Here is a 21,122-nt window from a genome sequence, read left to right on the forward strand (position 1 = left end):
GAATTTGATGGCAGCAACACCACTGGGTAGCATCCCCTCTTCTTTTACCAGCTGTCTGTAAACATCTGGGAACCAAAGAAATGAGTTGCTGGACATTTTGAACGATTTTACATGGTGGTGTTTCGGGACCATTTTCACTAATAGCTTCTTCTTTGCATCATAGGGCTTTGCACTGCATGGTGAACTGTGGTCAATGACAATTTCTGGCAGTGTTCCTCAGGTCAAACAGTGATTTCTATGCCTGTTTGTAATCTGAGGCCCCAGAAATCACAGGCATCAAATATTGTCTTTCGTGCATGCTCTGAATCCTATTATGCCCTGCAGATGATGAGATATTCAAAGTCTTTGCAATTTTACATTAAGGAACATTGTTCTAAAATTGTTCCACAATTTGTAGACACGGTTTTTGTAGTGAACCTCTGCAGATCTTTAATTCTGAGAAACGCTGCCTCTCTAAGATGCTCTTGCTGTTGCCAGTTAACCTATTAGCTGCAAAATGTTCCGCTAGTTGTTTCTTTTTAGTTCTGCTTACTTTTCCAGCTTTCTGTCGACCGCATCCCAACTTTTCTGACATTTTGCTACCATCAAATTTAAATCAACCCTGTTAAAAATGTGCCTTTTCTAAGTTGATGTATTTGTTATGTTTTCTGTGTTCTATTGAGAATAAAATATGATCTTATGAGATTAGCACATCATTACATTGTGTTCAAATCATTTATATTTTAAACAGCATTCAAACGTTTTCACAACTACTGCAACTATATTGTGACTGGCTGTAATAAAATAATTTGATTACAATAGCAATCCCGCTTTATGAACAGAGCATGCATGCTGCATGCTAAATAAAACTAATTGTAAAGTATGTAGTAAACAGCTGAGGAAATGTAATGTAGTTAAGATTATAATATATCTCCAAAATGTAGTAAAATGGGTGTATAAAATATTAAATGGAAACAATCAGTGATTCTTGATTTAGATATTGTTTATACTGTAAATGCATTAAATTTCTAAATTTCAGAACAAATACTTTTTTTTATGATTTACATGATTCACTTCAGTTTTCTTGCTCTAAATCACTGTACACTATTTCTACTTTGAGAAACTGATCTGAATATTCTAGTACTGAGTCTGCAGGGATGCTTCACTACAGTATGGGCTATACGTCGTGTCACGTCTTCGCCACTGAGCGGCGTTGCGGTCTGACAGCTCGGCAGAGGCGCAGGGGCCCTCGCATTCCCACTCTGTGTGAACGAGTTGAGCGCGGGGCAGGCAGTCAGGCAGCTCTGCAGTTTGATGGGCGGAGGAAGGCAGGGCCCGAAAGCAGTGCAGGCACCGGCTCGAATTACACTTGGGGTGCTCGGAACAGGAGGAGGGAGGGGGGGTGATGACACGCACTGGAGGGAAGGAGGAGGGCGGTGTGTGTGGAGACGTAAGGAGGAGGAAAAAAATCTAGTAAACCTGACAAAGCGTCTGAGTAACAGAGTGAAGACTGTCGGCGGAAGAAGTAGACGCGAGAGACGCTCGTTTCACCGAGAGGACGCACATTCACGGATTTTATGAGTTGTTTTGTTTTCTCCTTGTAGTGGACAACTATTCTCTTCTGCCCTTTAGAACTCGTTCCACTTACGTGGTAGCTGCAAACTTTCTGTTGAGTTGACAAGTGCGCTGTTCGGGGAACACTGGGCAATGTTTTGCGCTCTGGAAGAAACTTGGTGACGAGAGGTGGAAAGTTTCGAGGGGGGGACAGCGATATGGTTTTACGAAGTGTTTTGGAAGGATAACGCGTGTAAACCCGGATTTCTGTGCATGGCATTGGACTACGCTGTCAGTCGGGTTTGGAATATATCTTCAGATCCGAGCTGATGCCGGCTGAATGTGGAATAGTAAGCTGAAAAAAAAGCCAGCGCCTCGATTTTTTTCCCTTTTTTGCCGCTGCATTGTGGTATTGGACACATTCCTCCCTCTGGATTCAGCTCATGCTCTCTCCTCCCTTATCTGTGCATGCCAAAACAGAGATCTCCACGATTTTAGTCCTCCCTGGTAAGTGTTCTCTACATGGGATAAAAAAAAAAAAATCTAATGCGTCCTCAGAGCCTCCTCTGTCAGGGTTCCTGCTGCCATACGCTATAGTAGAAATGCGCTTCCACGGTTTGCGTAGTTATTTATTTATTTATTTTTTTACAGCTGCACGAAAAAACCCCTGAAAATTGTTTGTTTGCAGTTTTCTAACCAAAAGAGTTTCCAGAAGACGACAAAGTGCGTAAAGTTCTTTATAAAGTTTTTTTTTCTTAATTTTAATTTCATATTTTCCTGGCATGCATAAAAAAAACAATTTGGTTTTTTTTTCTTTTTTTTGCACGTAGAAACTTATTTCTGTGAACTTCATCTTTGTTTATTTAAGACGTGAGAGGAGCCACACAACACCTTGCATCATCACTTTAGGGCCCATTAACAAGTGTCCGGGTTATTTATTACTTTGGTAAATTTTCTACATTGCATTTATGGTGCCAATTACCCCGTGACCGCTGTTGTTTTTTCACTGCTTGGTGCCGGAGCCCTAAATCACCGAGGAGCTCCAAATGAGCCCCCCTCATTGTGGAAAAAGCCAACTGATTTGAATTTCAATCGGGGATTCAATCAGTGCCAAGAAATTTCATTGAAAGCTCGAGTTTTTAAATGAAGGCTTGGTCATGTATGAGGCCGAGCTCTCAGTGGGTCCCGTTTTAGAGTGGATTATATCACGTATCACTATAAACCGTTTACTTTTGAGTTTTGCGCATTAATTTTCTCTTTTTCCAAATCGTTTCTGTTGTAGGCTATTTATTTATTTGACGGCTGTAGAAAAATGTAGTATTATTTTTATTGCTCTCTTTAAGCAGCTTAGCACAAAAACACCCCCACATGGAGGCTTTTTTGGTGGGGGCGTGATATCTGGGCTCTTTTCGTCCTGGAGAAGTTTTTAGACAGCGGTGATGCCAGTAGTACTTGATTGGTGCACTGATTCGTTTACTTTTCATCAATAATTCATGAGTCTGGGCTGTCACTATGCGGAACTGGGTACTCTAATTGCAAAATTCACACCGGTGCATTTCTCTAATAAAGTTAAGACGTCGGGATGAACTCAAGCATGCACGCCGACATCAGGTGCGCGGTCACCGTCCGTGTCCCGCAGTCCCCCGCCCCCGAGGGTTTGAATGAATGATAACTCGGCATGTGCACGTTTTCTTTTTCGCCCTCTAAAAGTCAAATTACATATGTCTTTGCGGGTGAAACCAATCGATACTTCCAGCTGGAGGAGAAGGAGCTCAGGGAAGCGTGACTTAACCAAATCTCCAGAGACACTTCGCCGCGGTTGAACCGCAGATGTCTGGCTAAACGGAACGATGTGTGTGTTTGTCCCCATGTTGCAATATCGCTTTTTTCCCAATTAAAACCGTACGGCTCTCATAATCAAGTCCTGGGCATGCAATAAAAGCTCTTACGAATGCGATTAACACAAATACAACAGCGCGGGCAACAGGTTTGGTGCATCTGTTGCGCATAAGCGGTGTCCAGCGGAGAAACTGGTGCCACACTGGCTGCTGCTTTGCCTTTTCTGCACCAGTGACTTTTGAAAACATATCGTGACTCATCTGTTACAAAAGGACGTAATATTAGTAATTTAGAGGGGGAAAAAATGAGCAGCGTGGGAACGTGGAACAGGTGATGCTCTTTTTTTCATTAGATTCATGTGAGTTTAAATAAATTCTAGAAGTCTGGGGGACGTGAGTGAAACGACTCCTTTGACACTAAAATGTAGAAGTGGGATGTTTCTGAATTCGTATTCTGAAATGTATGTCAGTGCGTACAGATCAAAACTAAAGGTAGATGCGGGGCGGCTCTGTGTGGGCTGCCTCACCTTTCCGGTATGTCTGTGGTGTGGCTTGTTTGACAGCATTTTGAAGCACTTGGTGACTCTGTTGTTTCAGCTGTCTCACTTTTTAAAAAGAAGTAAGAGGGACGTGGCTCAAAGAGCATCTATGATTTACGATGAACCATTATGACTAAATCTGTCTTCTTTTTCTCTCCCCTTGCTGCCTTTCACACTTCTGCCTCTTCAACCTGCCTCCCAACATCTTCCCCTTACCTCCCAGCCCAGGTGATTGGGTGAATTCCGGTGAGTGACAGGCCAACCCTGCAGCAGTTGATGGTTGGGCGGACCCCCTCAGATGGGATCAGTGTCCAGGGGGAGGTGGAGAAGGGGGGTATGGGGAGCGCTGTGCCCCACTAGCGGGATGGCCTCGTGGGCCTGGCTCCTGGCCGCTGTCCTGCTGTCCCTTTTGACTGTCAGCGTGGCCCGGCCGCCCCTTACTGCCACCAAGGAGGAGGCCACTCTGGAACCTGAAGGTAAGCAGTGAGGGGCTGTGACATGGGGTAGGAGAGGGGTGGGGGGGGGACCCACATTTGTTTGCCTTGTTTTTCAAGAGCAGGCACCAGTTTGTCAATAACTAAATAAATAAATAAATCCACCCTTCATCCTATTCAGCGTTTTTGTTTACTTTTGCATCCTTCCCTTCAAATTCTTGTCATGTACTCACATTGACGTGGATAAGAATCCAGAACTGGCCTGTGACACAGTTTCTATATTTTATACTCTTATTTATTTATTTTTTTAACTTTCCGAGTTTCTTGCAGAAGCACAAGTTGTTTTTTTTCCCATTTAACTTCCAGTAAAAGTTGAAATATTGGAGACGAGACAAAATTTTAGAGGGAGAAATAGAAATAAACTAAAGAGAAACAACTAACCCCGGCATGGCGGACCTCTTGTTTTCCTCGCTGTGAGTTCTAATTCGCACTCTTTTGTTTTATTGTTCTTGTCTGTGCGTAGCTTACTGAGCTATACTCGAGCTGTAAAGCCGGGTTTGTGTCTCTGTTTGGAGGGAAAGTTGTGAAGAAGGGTGGCACAGTGTTTATCCCGGCATCTCTCATGACCTTCTCGCCTGGAAAGAGATCGAGATGGAGATTTAGAGTTCTGGTCTTTGCTTTCTTCCAGTCACAACTGCTGTTGTTTCCTGTTCCTGCAAAGTTTGAATAATTGTTTTAAGCTATATAGTTTTGAGAAACATCTTAGTGAAAGGCTGAAAGGCTTTTTTTTGTGGGTTTTTTCTTTTAGTCTTTCTTTTGGGCTTCTCTATTTCTGTGTCTCCGGTCTCGGAGTCTGGTTAGAGACGAGCTAATTAGTTGTTGTGATGGATGGTAAGTCGCATTCCAAAGTCCTTTGTTCCCAGGCTTTAATCAGCATGCTAATTGTGAATTAGGCCAAACAACAGAGCATCACTTTTAAGCCACCTCCCCCACAGTCCTTCTGTCTTTACACAAACACACACTGTACCTTTTCTTGGCCTTTGCCCTTGAGCTCAGGTATCAAACTTACCTACTTGGATGAGAGGCTGCCCGAGCTCTCCTCTCCTGTTGTTTTTGTTGTTCTGTCTCAGACTGTTTGGCTCCAAGCCGGTGAGTTCAGAGCCCCACATGGCCCGGACGCTACGCTACATGGCCACAGAGAGGACAGGGGGAGTTTTCCAGAGTTACAAAATCCCCCAGAAGAGCTCTAAGAGGATTTGTGCATATTTGACTTCTCCTTTAGATGGAGAGATTACAGAGTGCTGCTGGGCAGTGATGAAGTCATGTGACTGGAGATTAAGTGGCCAGACCTGGGTGAGGTCACATGAAGAAGAACAGAGAGGGCACAAAGAACCCGGCCTGCTTATCTGATTGTGAACCAATTTATCTGTTGCATGTTGTAAACAAATATTTATTTAAATTATCATCAACAGCACCTTTGTGTGATTTTACTCAATGTGTTGTCCTCTTCCGTCTGTTGCGTCATTCCATTCACTAATACTGACAGGACACTATGGAGTCACCTGTGCAGATGTTAGAGAGAGATGGACTAACTTGAATACCCCCCCGCCTCCGTCCCCACACCCCACCCAGAAAGGTCAAGAATTCTCAAAAACTCCCGCTCCCCTCCCCTCTGCCCTGCAGCCTTGCCTGTGTCTGTGGGAGCAGTAATTACTTTACTTTAGATTCATCAGATTGCATATCAATGTTGTCTCTATAGAGCCCGCCCCTGCACCCCTGCTGGCCCTGGTAGTTTGCTTACCTGTGTCTGTTACAATGGAAGAAGCAGAATGAACGTGCTGTTTAATGTGTTCACACAACAGGCTTATTGTTGCTGCTGTAGCCACTTCAATATGGGAATGTTTACCTTGTCCAGGCGCTCTCTGTTTGCACATTGATTAAAATACTCTGAATGACAATGGCAGAAAATACATAGGCATTTTTCTGCTCTTTCAAGCCACTCTTCTTGCACATAATGTGGAATAAATGTGGCACCAGGCGCACTGGAACGCAGGCTGACAAAAGTCAGCTCATGGTTTGGCTCGACTTTCATGTCGTCCCCGCCTGACTGTGTTCTTCAAATGCTCTGATCAGCATGGAAGCAGCGCTTCAAAATAATCGAGCGGTTAAATAAATATAGGCTCCATTATGCATCAAGGAAGATTCTTTGATGCCTAGACAGGCACAAGAATGGGATGGATGCTTGTTAACAACACACTAGTTGCTTTTCCTTGAAGACTTTCACACAGTAGGAATGTAATTGCTCTCTTGGCTTTTTTGCTGCATCGTTCCTGCTTTCACATGTACGCTGCGCCCTTTTAAACCAGTCACACAGTCGGCACATGTTAAACAAAATGGGATTACAGTTTTCTGTCTCAGCGTGTGTATCCGTGTGCGAGGTGTTGCTCATAACCGATCTGTAGCACTGTGCTATCTGCACAGTAGGAGTGCAGCTGTAAAAGTGTAAAACTGTCAGCTGGCCAGTTAATGACATGGATTGCGGGTTTGGATGTGTGGCGATGGCAATGGAACTGAACTCTAAACAAACACAGTGTGTCAGTCGGTGTGTGTGTGCGCGGAGGGGGGGGAGCAGTTGGGTTTAATATACAGCTTTCACACAATGGCTTTTACTAGCCTGCCGTTAGCTGGTGTTAATCTTGTAGGTTGGAGTGCGTTATTTGCTTTGGCTTATGTGCCAGAAAATACCATGTCACTCCACCGCTCACTCTCACAGCTGTCTGATAAGAGGCTGGGAAGAGCCGCTACCTGTGCCAGCCTGTTTCCTCAGGTCTCCATGCACTGTCTGGTGTACTTCAGGCAAAAAAACTCAATTCCTATTAAGGACATATATAAGATCCATGGCCTTAGTCTAAAAGTTCTAGATCACATTGTTATTTGTTTCTGTCCTTTCTCTCACAGCTGAGGACACATGACCCCCCCCCCCCATACACACACACAAAATCAAATTTGTTGTTATCTGCGCATTATGAAGATTTTTGAAAAGGTTACTTAACCACTTAATTGGTAACCGTAACAATATTATTGAGTTAAGGAACAATGCTGTGTTACAGGCAGATTTAATGTGATTAGAGTGATGCAATACATTTATATTGTACAACTCTTTCTGCCATTCCCCCCACCCCTCCTCAGTAGCCCCCCCCCCCCCCAGAATTACTATCCACCACCTCAATTAAAAAAAAAATTAACATAAACAATACAAAGGGATCAAAATTAAAAAGAAAACTTAAGCACTTAATATATTTTATGTTAAGAAAACATATTAACTTGCATAAGATAAATGTTTTTATAGTCTGATCTGACAGATTATCATTCGATCGTCGTTACTGTTGGCTTCAGTGTGTCCTTAATCTGACTTATTATAATCTCAAGATTAATGCAATGTTTCTGAGGGTCACTACTGCTACGTTCAGCCTAAGAAGATTGTTGTACATAGTGTCCAAAGGGCTAAAGGGGTCGTGTGGGGTTCAAGGAAGGCCTTGATGAGGGGGTGAAGGGGGGAGCGAACTGGAGGGGCTGTTGCCATGGATGCTTGCAGGAGCCAGTTCACGGAGCTGCTCCTTTGTCATAAAAAAAAAAAAGCAGAGGAGGGATTTGAATCTGAAAGGACGCAGACATTAGAAAAGGGGTAGAGACAAAAAAGGGGAGAAAAGTCCTGGGATTTGAGTACGTGAGGGGGTTACAGAGGAAGAAGAAGAGGGGTAAAAAGAAAAAAAGAGGAAGGATAAGAAGGGCAGTGGAGATGATGTGATTTGAGCACGTGCATGTGAGTGTCTGTGTTGGACTCCATGCATGCTTAGTGTGCGCCTCTGAGATGGCAGTCATTACATTTAGTCTTCGATCTCATTTTGCAGAATGAGGCAGGGAGGAGATGGGAAGATAGGCCTGGAGGCAAATGTGCCTCTCTGAAGAAGTAAATTCCTAAGATCAGAGAAAGGAAAAAAAGAAAAAACTTTGCCCTTGCCTTTTACCAACATTTCTGTGGGGCTCATGCCAGCTTGATAGACAGACAGATGGGCAAGCAGACATTAAAGGGACTTTGGTGAGAATCGCTTGCTGCATTTAGCCACACACACACATATGCACACATATTCAGGTTGTGAGACTTAATTATTGCCAGCAAAAGATGGTGCGACTGAGGATGAGAAGACGGAGCGGGGATAAGACGGGCTGAATCTGTTCCACCTGATGGACACTTGTAATGGCTGTGAGTGAGAGGGAGAGAGATGGATTTTGAAATGTGCTCCAGGAGAAGAGAGGAAAATGATAGGAGTGTGAGAGGGTGGGAAGAGGAGAAAGCTGCTTTTGAAAGAAATTGAGAAAAACGTGTGTGTGTCTATGAATGTGAGAGAGAGGCTCCCGCCCCCTCCTGTTGTGCAGAAGGGGGATGAAACTTTGCAGAGATGAGAAAATCTGCAGTGAAGTGTTTCAGCTCTTACACACAAGAGGCTACAAGAGTCCATGTACACATGCTGAGAGTGAGTGTTTCACTGGAGCTGTGCATTTAGATAACATGTTTAAGATTCAGTTCTCTAGCTTTATTTTCTTAGTTTGTCTACAAGTTAGTTTCTGCATTCTGTGTGTGTGTTTACATGGGGTTAGATGACACAGGTTCCCATGAAAAATCAGGTATGCTGGAGGTGTCAACAGGTTTGGGAAGGGTCGAGGTTAGGTCAGCAGGGTCGTGGTGGGTGTGGATGTGTGTAATCAGGGGAAGAAGAGGGCAAAGCGGAAGGAGAGGTGAAAGAGCAGCAGGAGGAGGAGGAGCTGATGGAGGGGCACAGATGGACACAGCAGAGAAAAGAAAATGATAAAGACAAATTCAATCACTCACACACCAAATGGATAAATTCCTGCCCTTCCCTTTTCCTGTTTTTCCTTCCAAACTTGCGTACCCTTCCTCCATTGCTCCTTCATTTCCAGAACTATCCCTGTGATATAAAAAAAAAAAACCCTCCAAGCAGTAATAACATCACACTGAATGCCTCCAGTGTGGAAAACCACATTGTAAAAGGTAGCGGAGACAGCTCCCATCAATCAGCACAGGAGCTCCACCTCTTATCAGACCACACACTTGGCCCTGGGTGCCAAAGGGGGGGTTAATTACTTCCGGTTTGAAGGAGTTAAGAGGGAAAACAAGACAATGCAGGAACCGTACCTGTGTGTGTACGTGCCTAGGGGCAAGAGGTTTGCACACATGCCTCAACTCCAGGCTTGTGGCGGAATGACTTTCCCTTCCTGTTGTACGTGTGTGTGCAGGTTTACTTTACATTTGACACAAACATAGGAAGCGCAGAGGTGTATAATGAGGGTGGGGTGTCGGTGAAAAGGTGCATTGAGGTGCATTGAGGTACAGGAAAGGCAGGGAGTGCCGCTGCCTCTGTAATTACACATATCGGACTTCAGCTAAACGCTCTGCATATACCACCATCGCTGGCTTTTTTTGTACGCTTTTCCATTGTTGCAACTTTCCTCCCTCGAATCTTTTTAATCCCTCTCATTTTTCACCTTGTTCCCACTGAAGACGTAAACTTGTGAACATCTGCATTATAGAGAACAACACTGACTAAGATCAGTCTGCAGTCGAGCTCAGTGAACACATACACGTGTGCATGAATGTGTGTGTGAAGTTTGCAACATGCCCGGGGTGACTGGAATTGACTTGAGCATATACGGCAGAACCCAGCTTGTGTTTCGGCAGGTTTTTTCCTAGTTTGCGTAGCGTTCCCTCACTGTCTCAATGTGTGTGGATATGTAATCCATGATGATCCTGATGTAGAAGTGCAGTCTCAGCTATGGAAATTCAGTATTCTCTCTCTCTTTTTTAAACATGTCGGACGTTCATCTTGCTCCGTCAGTGCAGATGTACGAGTCTGAGAACACAGTGTGTGCGCACGCACTCGCAGGCAGGCTTGATTTTTCTCCCAGAAATGAAGAGTTTTATGCACTTTGGAGTAGAGCGCTGAGTTTCTTGCTCTCTGCCTTGGCTGGCAGGAGCTGAGGCTGTAGATCTGGCAGAGCTGTAGATCCTCCATGGCCATGTTGTGAAAGGGAACGAGGACAAGAGAGATGGAAAACAGAAGAGTCAGGCTGCCGCCAGCTCAAGGTTTTTCGTAGCTTAGGCGCACAGTCAGTACCAGAGAAATGCCAAGACAGGGAAAAAAAACCCCCATCCGATCCCATCCCCGCCTCCCCCCTCCCACTTCCCCTGCCTGTCAACTACTTCCGTCTTAGACCTTTCTGGCTGCTTTCCTTTCTGATGGGCAGACATTCTGGAGTTGTATTACCTTCCCTTTTTCTTTTTTTTCTTTTTTTTAAAAAACGCTGCAGAGATTTTTCTGCTCTGCTCCTACTCACCTACACACATTGGCTGCTTGGCATCTGCACTGAAACAGAGGGATGGCTGGGGAGGGGTGTTTCACCACAAAGATGTCCATTTCATAACTGTTCGCAAAGCTTGGATTGTTTTCTTTTGTTTTTTCTTCCTCTCTCCTTTACACACACTGCTATGGCCATAACTGCATGCACTGAATCTATAACAGCCAATCACTGCACACTTCAACGGAACAAGGTTTCCAAGAGTCTCATTTTAAATGACTGGGAGTTTGTAAAGATGTGTTGGTGTGGCGGTTTGAAACGTGGGCCTCCTCTTTTCTGTATTGCTCCTCCTGCATAAGTTGATTTAAATGCATCCGTTGGGGTTTTTTGGTGTTTTTTTATTTCTTTCTTAAATTGCTTGTTTCTTCCTCTCCCACCTCTCTTTCCTCCTCCTCCTTGTGCACCCTCTTCCTTCCTCATCCTTTACCCCCACCCACCTTCCCCGATCCCCTTCGACCTTACCCCACTCCTCCCCACATCTGCTCTGCAGAGGCGTCGAACAAATACCAAATTTCTAAGCCCACGGTGTGCTCAGTGCACCCGGGGGAAGTGCTGAAGCTCAGCTGCCCTCTGCCAGTGACGGGGACCATCACCTGGACCAAAGATGGCAGCTCTCTGGGCAACAACAACCGCACGCTGATAGAGCAGGAGGTGCTGCAGATCCGTGACGCCACGCCCAAGGATTCGGGCCTGTACGCCTGCACCAGCGTGGGCAAAGACACGGTCTGCTTCATAGTCAATGTCACAGGTGAGTCAGGGATCAGTCAAGGTTAGGACAGGTCAGGATGTGAACTTTAGAGATAGAGGATTGGTCTGTGCTTGGTGTGGATCCAGGAAGTGGCCATGGAGTAGATATGGTCAAGGATGAGCAGCCTGAAGCTCAATATGAGTGTGTGCGCGTGTATAAAACAGTAACTTACAATAATATTTAATATTTTTTTAAAAATGCCCTCACTCTATTGATTCCTTTAAAACTGTGTTGCAGTGTTGTAACATGGAAATTGCTACGTGTGTGTCTGTGTATGGGGTGCAAAAAAAGGATGGCAGTAACCGTGGTTACTCTGTGCAGATGCCATCTCGTCGGGGGATGATGAGGACGATACAGAGCGATCGGAGGACACTGGGGCGGATGGAGAGCAGTTAAGTGAGTATGGGAGGAAACCAAAGGGGTATGAATGAGTTCGAGATGCTCTCCCTTTCCTCACCAGGTCCCGTAGATTAGGCACCCCCGAGCAAGATGCCTTAAAGAGACAGTAGTAACCCGTTTCTTCACTGATCTGACATCTTCCACCTTCTCCGTTCAATAACTTTCTCTGTTTCCCAACATTTGTTCCATCGTTAACTCAAGCTTCATTCTCCTACCAGTTACAGCTATGTCTCCATGACACTTTAAATGCACATTTTGGATGCAGAGAAGGCTAAAGCAATTAACTAGTAGCATATTTGCCCATATCTAAAAACAAAAAGTTCAATTTAAGGGCTTTTAAAATTAGCACATGCCATGGTTTGAGTGCTATAGTCTGTTAAATAGCGAAGAGTCCCTAAGAGCATGTCAGAACTTAAGTGTGGAATGCTGATTGTGATAGCCAAATACTTAGAAAGGCTTAATCCCTAAGCGAAATAATCTACTTAGCTTTGTCAGAGTTTGTTAGCACAAGTGAGACTCTGTGATTATGATTAAAGCAGCACAGAAGTGGATGGTCTTTATTTGTTCTGGGAGTAGATGGCTGTAAGTGACACCAAACTCTTGTCAAATTGGACTTTTAGCCATATTGCTACTATTCTATACATTAGTGTTCCTGAGATTAGAGTGAGTGTGTGTGTGTGTGTGTGTGTGTGTGTGTGTATTCCAGGCTGGACGCTCCAGGGGAATACTGGGATTCCTTACATTCTTCTAGCTTGTGTCTCACAGGTAGTCAGGCCTCATGGAGCCATCCTGCCAGCCATTTAGTCAGCTGGGCTCATCCATTATGAAAGATGCCCATCTGGACTCAGTTACCCACCTGATGGGTTTGTGTGTGAGAAAGAGAAAGTTCTTTACCCAAGTTTGTGGGATAGTAACATGTTTCTGCACATGCGCACGCGCACACGCATGCTTGCGTTCGCATACGCACTCACGAAAAGGAGGCTGAAACAAAGTTGAGGGCTTCCACATCTTGTTAAACTTCTCCACATGCACTGCGTCTCATCGTGACTTCTCCTTCTCCACTTTTGGGCTGACTGTAATTGCCTGAAATCCATTAAATATGTGGTGCTGATAGTGGGGGGGTGCAGAACTCGAGCAAGAGTAAAAGAAAAAAAAATGGTGGAGAGGGAAAAGATCCAGCCACTCTGGTGGTAATAAGCTGTTTGAAAACAAAGGCGAAGCTGTTCTGGCAGTACAGTTGCATTTTCTCGCCGTGTGTGTTTCTGAAAATTCAAAACCAAGATTATTATTAAAAGAAAGGGGGAAGAAGAAGGGGGGAAAATGGAGGCGGGGGGGAGTGGGCTTGTGTTGGATCAGTACCAACTCTTTTCTGAGCATGGCGTGGAGCCTTGGCCTCGGGCCGAGGAGGAGGAGGGTGGGCGTGGGAGGGAAGGAGAGTGGAGAGTGAGGGGTGTAGCTTTATATTCGTGGCTTTATTTTCTGGAGTGCTCAGAATGGATCGGGCATCGGGCCATTGCAACACAGAGCATTTTGTTTAAACTTTGTATAGAAGACTGACGAACATATGCTAGTGAAGAAAAGATGGAAATTTGTTTGTTTATCAGCGGGGGGTGGTGTAATTGGAGAAGATGTAGAGGAGCCTCTACAGGGATCTGTGAGGGGAGCCATGCTTAGGGTGGATGGAGGGAAGGGGGAACTGATGTCATGATTAAGTTGAAAAGCCACGAGGAGCTTCGCTCTAAGCTCTAAATCATCAGATCTGTATCCTGTTTACAGTTGTGTTGTTTAGATGATTGCTCACTTTTATTGCGTGTTCCCTTTGGTTAAAGTTGTGCATCTTTCAAATTTTTATAAGGGAACTCCTCCCCGTCTCAGTTTTTAGTTTGCTTATGACATCATCTTCCTTGTTGGGTGGGACTCAGCTGAAGAAAAGTTGATGTCATAAATCTGAGCGAACCAACCAGGATTAAACGATGTCTGAATCAAAACTTGATGACGATTGATCTGCCACTATCTTTCAGGTCTAATTAAACCTTCCTCACATGTGTTAAACATATGTAATAACTCTTTGAAGCTTCCATCGTTTGTTGCATATTTCTTTTTTGGATTTAGGAAATCCTGCCATCATGAAAGGTTGTCAAAATAAATAACCAAGTTTCAGCTTAATCAAGAAAAACATTACAAATTGAATGCTTTATATCAAACTTGTCTTGGTGAATAACTCATATGAACATGGTATAAATTCACTTGTTCAGCTTGCACAGATGAACGGTAAACAGGAGGATATTGCAGCTTAACAAGAAATCATTTAAACAATGAAATACTTCTCTGGGACACTTGCAGATTTAGCTCTCCAGAGGAGCTTAGAGAGAAAAAAAAATCTTGACTCTCAGTGCCTGAGTTAGATAACCTCAGCTCACCCCAGGCCAGCTAAGGATAAACAGCCGTGAGCGGGGAGCCGGATGTGCAGGGCTTTGGGGGCGGCAGGGATTCCTGGAGGCCACAGCATTTGGGCCAGCGAGAGTTTGGCTTCATCTGGAGAGAGGTCTGAGGGCTTGTTGCATTTGAAGTGCTACCCCTGCGGACAGAGAGCATGGGAAACTGCACTGCTCACCTTTTATGTCTCAACCTCATCTTCTGACCGGCTGCCAGTTTGAGGTCAGAGGTCGGTTTTGAGAGACGGGCTCACGATGGGTTAGTCTCCACCTAATCTGTCTCTGTCTGAATGGATGGAGTGATAACAGGGTGAGTGTGCGGAAGTGAAGCTGGAGGAAAAAGAAGAGCAGTGAGAGTGAGGAGGAAGATGAAAGGGGTAGTGAGTAATTATAGTGCGAGCACTTACTGTATGCATCCATTCAGGAAGGAAGAGCGATGTTTACTGACTGTACTTTCCAAGTATGCTCGACTTGTCCGGTTGTTTAAGCCAGAGAAATGATTGGTGGCTTCTGCTGATAGTATGGGCAGGAAGGAAAGAGAGTGCAGGGAATAGTCTCCTTCAATTTAAGCTTGTGTTTGAACCAGTAGCAGTCTTATCTTTGGGTATTCCCTCTGTTACCTGCCATATGAGGGGGAAGTGATGGTGTGGAAGACCGTTTGGATTGTTGTTTGACTTTGAGTTTCTCTTCCCCTCCGAGTCCCATCTGCTTAGGCAATCACCCTCCCAGGTGCAGAGAAAAAAAAAAGGAGGGGCGGGGGAATCCAGCTGACTGAGTGACTGAAATTGGGAGAAAAAAAGGAGCTGACAAATGGACGAAACACAAGCACGGTGACAGATTTCAGTAGGAGAAATAACGGTTGTCAGTTTGGTGTTGATATGAATCTGGACAAAAGTATGCAGCGAAAACTCTGATATCCTTCGTTAAATGTGACATTCATTTTCTCCCCTGACGGCACATAATGATTTTCAAAAGGTGATAAGCGTCCTGGGCCCTGCCGTCCATATCTAGCCAAGTGACAGGCAGATAAACAGGGCAGCTATGGTAATTGGAGGAAGTGGAGGGAGGAAAAAAGCTGCTAAGTGGAATGAGATGAAATTGAATGTGATGGTCTAGTTACCCTCTTGGCAACGCCCAGGCACATTCTCCCCTTAGAGCCGATGTTTCCCCCCCGCAACACCCCGTCGAGCCTGCAGGAAAAGTGTGTGTTTTTGTTTAGCTCTGTGAATGTGAAGCTCTGGTTTTTGTTATGTCGGAGGGGGGTTAGGGGTTCCCAAAGCCCCGGGAGTTTTACAAATGCTTCAGGTTTGTCTCTTCCTGCAGTAATGCTTCTAATGTACATGCCTTAGCCAGTCTGCAGTCCCATTGCCAAAATGTTAATGCCGAGGACATTATTAGGAAATCTCAGCCTCACTCAACACCAACTGTTCTCTGGTTGCAGGCGCGCCGTATTGGACCTCATCAGCAAAGATGGAGAAGAAGCTGCATGCGGTGCCAGCTGCCAACACAGTCAAGTTCCGCTGTGCTGCAGGAGGCAACCCCAAGCCCAAGCTGCGCTGGCTTAAAAACAGCAAGCCTTTCCGCCAAGAGGACCGCATGGGAGGGTATAAGGTAGGATAAACACTAATAGATCAGAATTTTTATTACTAATGTCAACTCACTTCCCTATCTGGGTTTTGGCTGCTTTTCTGGGCTGCCGTTCTCATGGCCATTTTGTGTATTTTATTTGCAAGGAGAGCCTTCTCCTTTCAGTACTTCCCTCACTGTCCTTTCACCCCTTTTCCACCCTTCGCTGGAGAGACGGGAGGAGGAAAGACAGAGGAAACGAGGGCAGGGTTTCTGGTGTGAAATTGGAATTGCTCATCCGTGTGCCTCTTCTCACCGGGATACTTTGCAGAGCCTCTCACTGTAACTTGACATGGTTCTATACCCCCAACAATTAGAAATGTAAGCCCAGGACGTAAGGGTTAAATGCTCCTAAACAGTAATGCATAGAGAAAGTAGGTAGCGTCAGGTTTGAACTGAGTTCACAATGTTGAGGTAACTCGATCAGGGAGAACAGGTCCCACTGGCTTTAGGTTGGAGACTCGTAGAGATTCCAGCTTGTTGTTCTTTTGACCTGAAATATGATTTACAAATGCTGTAGCTTAGCTTGTTAATATTTAAAATTCATGTGCTGTGCATGTTTACACCTTTGATTCCAGGTGTAGATTAAACTGGTGCTAGTCTGATATGCAGTTTGGTTAGTTTATTTGTTTTCTCTCCTTTAAATTCATCTCTTTGTCCCCTTACTGTAAATGCTGGAGTCATACTGATGAAGTGCATTAATAATGCAAATGGACAGTTATGAAATTCATATATGAAAAGACCCAGTGATGCTGAATGAGTCTGGGGCTCCTGGTTAATGACTTGTGGTTTATGAGGAAACACATTTCACTGCCAGGAAAGTTTAGGTGCAGATTAATGTTGATGTAACCGCTAATGTTGCTTCCCATTGGCTTTCAGCACGCTCATTACAGCACGGACAAAAAACAGCCACGACGTGACGGAAATGACACAGTCAGGCTGTCAGATCCACCGTGGACAGTTCATTTCTCTCTTTTTGTCAACAAAGGCAGGACAAAAGCTGTACCTGAGCCCAGCCCTGTAGTATAATCTCTCCATTGTGTGAAATGTAGGCCTGTACAAGCAGTGGCTACAGTGTCTCTTCAGTGTGCTGATGGAAACTCTATTGTCAACTCACACCTGCTGATGCCACACAGAGGTGAAGCTATTTTTGCAAATAAGTATGAATAACTGTGTGTTTTTAAAACGGCTTTGACTACAGGATGGGGGAGACTAAATGAAATAGCAGTGGTTGACAGAAGAGGTAGACGGCTAACGTGGAAACATGCAGGGCAATGTTAGGCGTACTTACGGTGTAAGTACTTCTTAGAGCACTGGGAACTTAGACGGTGATATAAACTGGGAAGCTTTCACCATCAGGGTATGTAATCTGCATCAATAAAGAAAAGATTGTGACTTGGAGAGTCATTTTGTTCAAATCTGACCTGAATATTGTTTGCACACCGGATCGTCTCGTTTCTTTAATGCTTCTTTTCAAATCCGGCTCTCTGTGTCTAATCTCTGCTCAGTTGCTCAGGATTCAATGACATGCACGTGATATGAAGTTGTGAGTTTCTGTCTGCGCATAACAAGAGACTGCTCCTTTACCCAGGTGCGTAGCCAGCACTGGACCCTGATCATGGAGAGCGTGGTGCCGTCCGACAAAGGCAACTACACCTGTTTGGTGGAGAACGAGTATGGATCCATCAACCATACCTACACCCTGGACGTAGTGGGTCAGTACTACACACAAAACACACACTTAGGCTCAAAGTACACCTGTGAGGCTAACAAAGGAGGGATGGAGGAAGGGGAGGCAGTGGGTGTTTCTCACAGTGGGAATAGAGTGTCTTCTGTGGAATTGCCCAGGTGCGCTCTAGATGCAGGTGGAGGTCAATGAGGAATGTGGAAGCTAAAGATGAATATGTCAACAGTTTTAATATGGCTATCAATAATTTATATTACAATATTTAATTTGTGTTAAGTCAAACATTTGATGATTTTGAAACTACTCGAAGCATTGAGTGGTGTCTCACTAATGTAGAAGATCTTCATTTGGCCTGAAAAACATTTTATTGCTCTATTTTTAAAAAAGCCGTCTGTACAGCTAGGATGTCTCGCTATTCAGCAGTGATTGAAGAAAACAATCAGATTTCAGCACTGTAGCCAGACTGACAGTCAGAGCTCTGTTCCTTTTACGTTAACTAGTAATTACTTTATGAATTTCTTTACAAATAATTAAAAAAATACTCATAACCCTCTCACAGACATATCATTGCATACAGCTGCTTTTAAGAATATTGCTAATTCTTTCTTGATTCTGGAGGATCTTGAAAGAGCAGTTGTAAAACAGCTAATTGATTATCTGCAGAGGAATGGCTTATTTGAAGAGTTTCAGCTGGGTTTCAGAGCCCAGCACAGAAACGGCTTTATTGAAGGTTACAAATGATTTTCTTATGGCCTCTGACAGTGGACTCATCTCTGTACTTGTCTTGCTAGACCTTAGTGCAGCGTTCGATACTGTTCACCACAATATTTTGTTACTGCGCTGCAGTGGTTTAAATCATATCTAATAAAATCCAGTTTGTTCACGTAAATGGAGAGTCCTTTTCAAACACTAGGGTTAATTATGGAGTTCCACAGGGTTCTGTACTAGGACTAGTTCTGTTTACATTATACATGCTTCCCTAAGGCAGCATCATTTGATAGCATAGCATACATTTTCATTTCTGTGCAGACGATACCCATCTTTGTGTCTAGGTGAAGCCAGATGACACACCAATTAGTTAAACTGCAGGAATATCTTAAAAATATATAGTCTAATTTCCTGGTTATAAATTCAGATAAAGTTGAGGTTGTACTTGTGTTGTAATTGGGGTTTTCCCTGTGTTATTGTAGGGGTTTTAGTGTCTTGCCACAACTGCTGTTGTGATTTGATGCTGTCCAGATAAAATAAAATTGGTTGTTTTTGTACTTTGTCTTGATATGTCAGTCCCAACGAGCTAAAACAAATGTGTAGTGTCTATTTAAAGGATAATTTAATGCAAATTGAAAGGAAAAAAATGTTGAACCTACTCATGTTTCTTACAGATTGGCTCATGATGATGTCATGAAATGTCAAATTCTTGTCATTAGGTACCTCAACAAGTCAGTGAAAAGAGATGAATGATTTTATCATCTAGACTCTGAAACAACAGAATGCTGGCTGAGCAGTATCACAGGGTTCAGGCCCACCTCAGTCAACCCCCTTTTCTGACCTTTGGAGCAAGACAGCAAAGACTGTTTTTCTGCTCGGTTTGCAAAATCGATTGTGCGGACAACAAGGGGAGTGGGATAAAGATAGTAGATCAATGTAAGCATGTGTGCTTGTGCAAGCGCACACACCAACTTTGCTCTTAAATTTGATTTGAACCAGTTCTCCTTTGGCCTTTGCTGCGCATCAGAATTTATCTGACATAGTAATTCTTCTACAGGCTAGTCAGTAAACCACAAATAACCAGAATGGACATGAAGCTGCAGCTGCTTGTTTCACTGAAGAAAATTTAGGGTACTGCACTCATGCATTTGTAGTTTATGGTTCTAGCACTGTCACTAATCTTTAGCAGTCATGCTGTAATTGCACGCTCTTTTTATTAGTGCCTCCATGGTAATGACAAGTATTATTTTCACTGTATCAGATTTAGATCGAATACCTGAGGGTTTTAGCACAAAAGTGAACATACAGGCACACAAACACGTGGAGGTCGACACACGGGCGCAAATGCTCCCCAACTAAGGCCCCCTGCTCTGCTTCGCTCTGCACTTAGCTCAAGCTCTCCTTCAGACTGCATATTTCTGTTTTTGTTCTGTTTTATTGCAGAGCAGTAAACCCCCTCCATGTCTGGCTCCACAGCCACTGCCCCCTGCAACCTCTTGCTTCATTTTACTCCATTATAGCTGGTTGGACAGAATGGGGAGGGGGGGAGAAAGAGAAAGAAAAGGAAGGGAAGCGGGGACAGAAAATGCTGCTCTTATCTGTCTTTTTTTTTGTCCAAATGACCTGCATGATCAGCTATTAAAAGCAAAAGCAGCCAGTTTGCTCTGGTTCAAGCTGGGCTCTGGAGAAAGGGCTGCAAAGTGACAGCCATGGCAAGTGGAGAAATGAGGAGTTAGAAGAGATCGGGGTGGCTATGTGACATTTTGTGGGTAGCCCTGTCATCCTGTGCTGTGCTGTGTTTTTCCTAAGCCCCTCCCCGACCTTCAGGTCACTGTGTGCCAAGCCACCCAGTACCCAAAGTTCATCAGACTTGAACGGGACACGATGGAATGCCATCTCCTTGTTGTGACCCTGATCGGTAACAACAACACATTAAAAATTAATGCAGGGTTTGCTTCTTCGTTTGTTTTGATACAGACAAACCTTAACTTTGACCTATTTTTCTGTTGCTTACTGGAATTTTTTCCCAAATATGTCTTCCTTACATATTTCATATGTCTTTCTTCCTTTAAGTTCTTGTACAAGTTCGATGGGGAAACTTATAGACCCATAACCACGCGTTACACACTTTCCCATCCCTCGTGTTCATTTACTGGAGACTTGACCATAACTACTACCTCCTTAACTCTCACCCTAACCTTATTCTAAACTTAAACCTATCTTTCATGCTAAATCTTTATGATTTATGCTATGGGAACTTCCCAAAGCCAGATCCCCTCAATGTGACAGCATGAACAGACTTGTCCTCACAACATCAGAACTAAGAGTTTGCACACACACACATATGTGATATTCCTTTTTCTAATTTAAGAAAGAAAAGCTCCACAGCCTTTTATTGTTTGCGGGTTTCTCCCAAATCATTACGTGGCCTATTTTTCTCACACCACCACATATTCTGTCATTTAGTCTAAGTAGTCAGCTATGCAGCTCTAAATGCTCCAGCCAGATTTGGCACAGCTATAATAAAGTTTCAAGTTCATTTCAAAAAAAAAAAAAAAAGAAGAAAAGAAAGTCCTTTGACTTGCCAACATGTTTCTCTGCGTGTGATTGTTTCACATTTTGAAACGGTTTTAAAGTTCTTTAAAAAGAAAATTGCCTCGTAAAATGCTGTTCGGTATGTTTTACAAAGAGAGCACGAAATTCAAGTCGATCACCTCTCCCTGTTTTGTAAAGATCGAGA

The 21,122-nt window shown here is 44.0% G+C and overlaps 1 protein-coding gene across 8 annotated transcripts in view; it reads left to right on the forward strand.

Moving 5' to 3' along the window:
• Positions 1–1,403: 1,403 nt before the first annotated feature.
• The window catches only part of fgfr2 (fibroblast growth factor receptor 2), a 38,205-nt gene continuing 18,486 nt past the window's right edge, over positions 1,404–21,122 (forward strand). For 2 of the 8 annotated variants that reach the window (XM_005473873.4, XM_025897420.1), the window contains exons 1-6: positions 1,404–2,040; positions 4,134–4,386; positions 11,270–11,527; positions 11,849–11,923; positions 15,803–15,972; positions 17,579–17,702. In XM_005473873.4, the coding sequence (XP_005473930.1) occupies positions 4,209–4,386; positions 11,270–11,527; positions 11,849–11,923; positions 15,803–15,972; positions 17,579–17,702 (805 nt within the window). In that variant the 5' untranslated portion in view covers positions 1,404–2,040; positions 4,134–4,208. The remainder of the gene's footprint in view (positions 2,041–4,133; positions 4,387–11,269; positions 11,528–11,848; positions 11,924–15,802; positions 15,973–17,578; positions 17,703–21,122) is intronic. The other 6 variants (XM_005473872.4, XM_005473871.4, XM_005473869.4 and 3 more) reach the window with 6 other exon arrangements.

The sequence above is a fragment of the Oreochromis niloticus genome, linkage group LG13 (assembly GCF_001858045.2).
Source record: "Oreochromis niloticus isolate F11D_XX linkage group LG13, O_niloticus_UMD_NMBU, whole genome shotgun sequence".
Lineage (NCBI taxonomy): Eukaryota > Metazoa > Chordata > Actinopteri > Cichliformes > Cichlidae > Oreochromis > Oreochromis niloticus.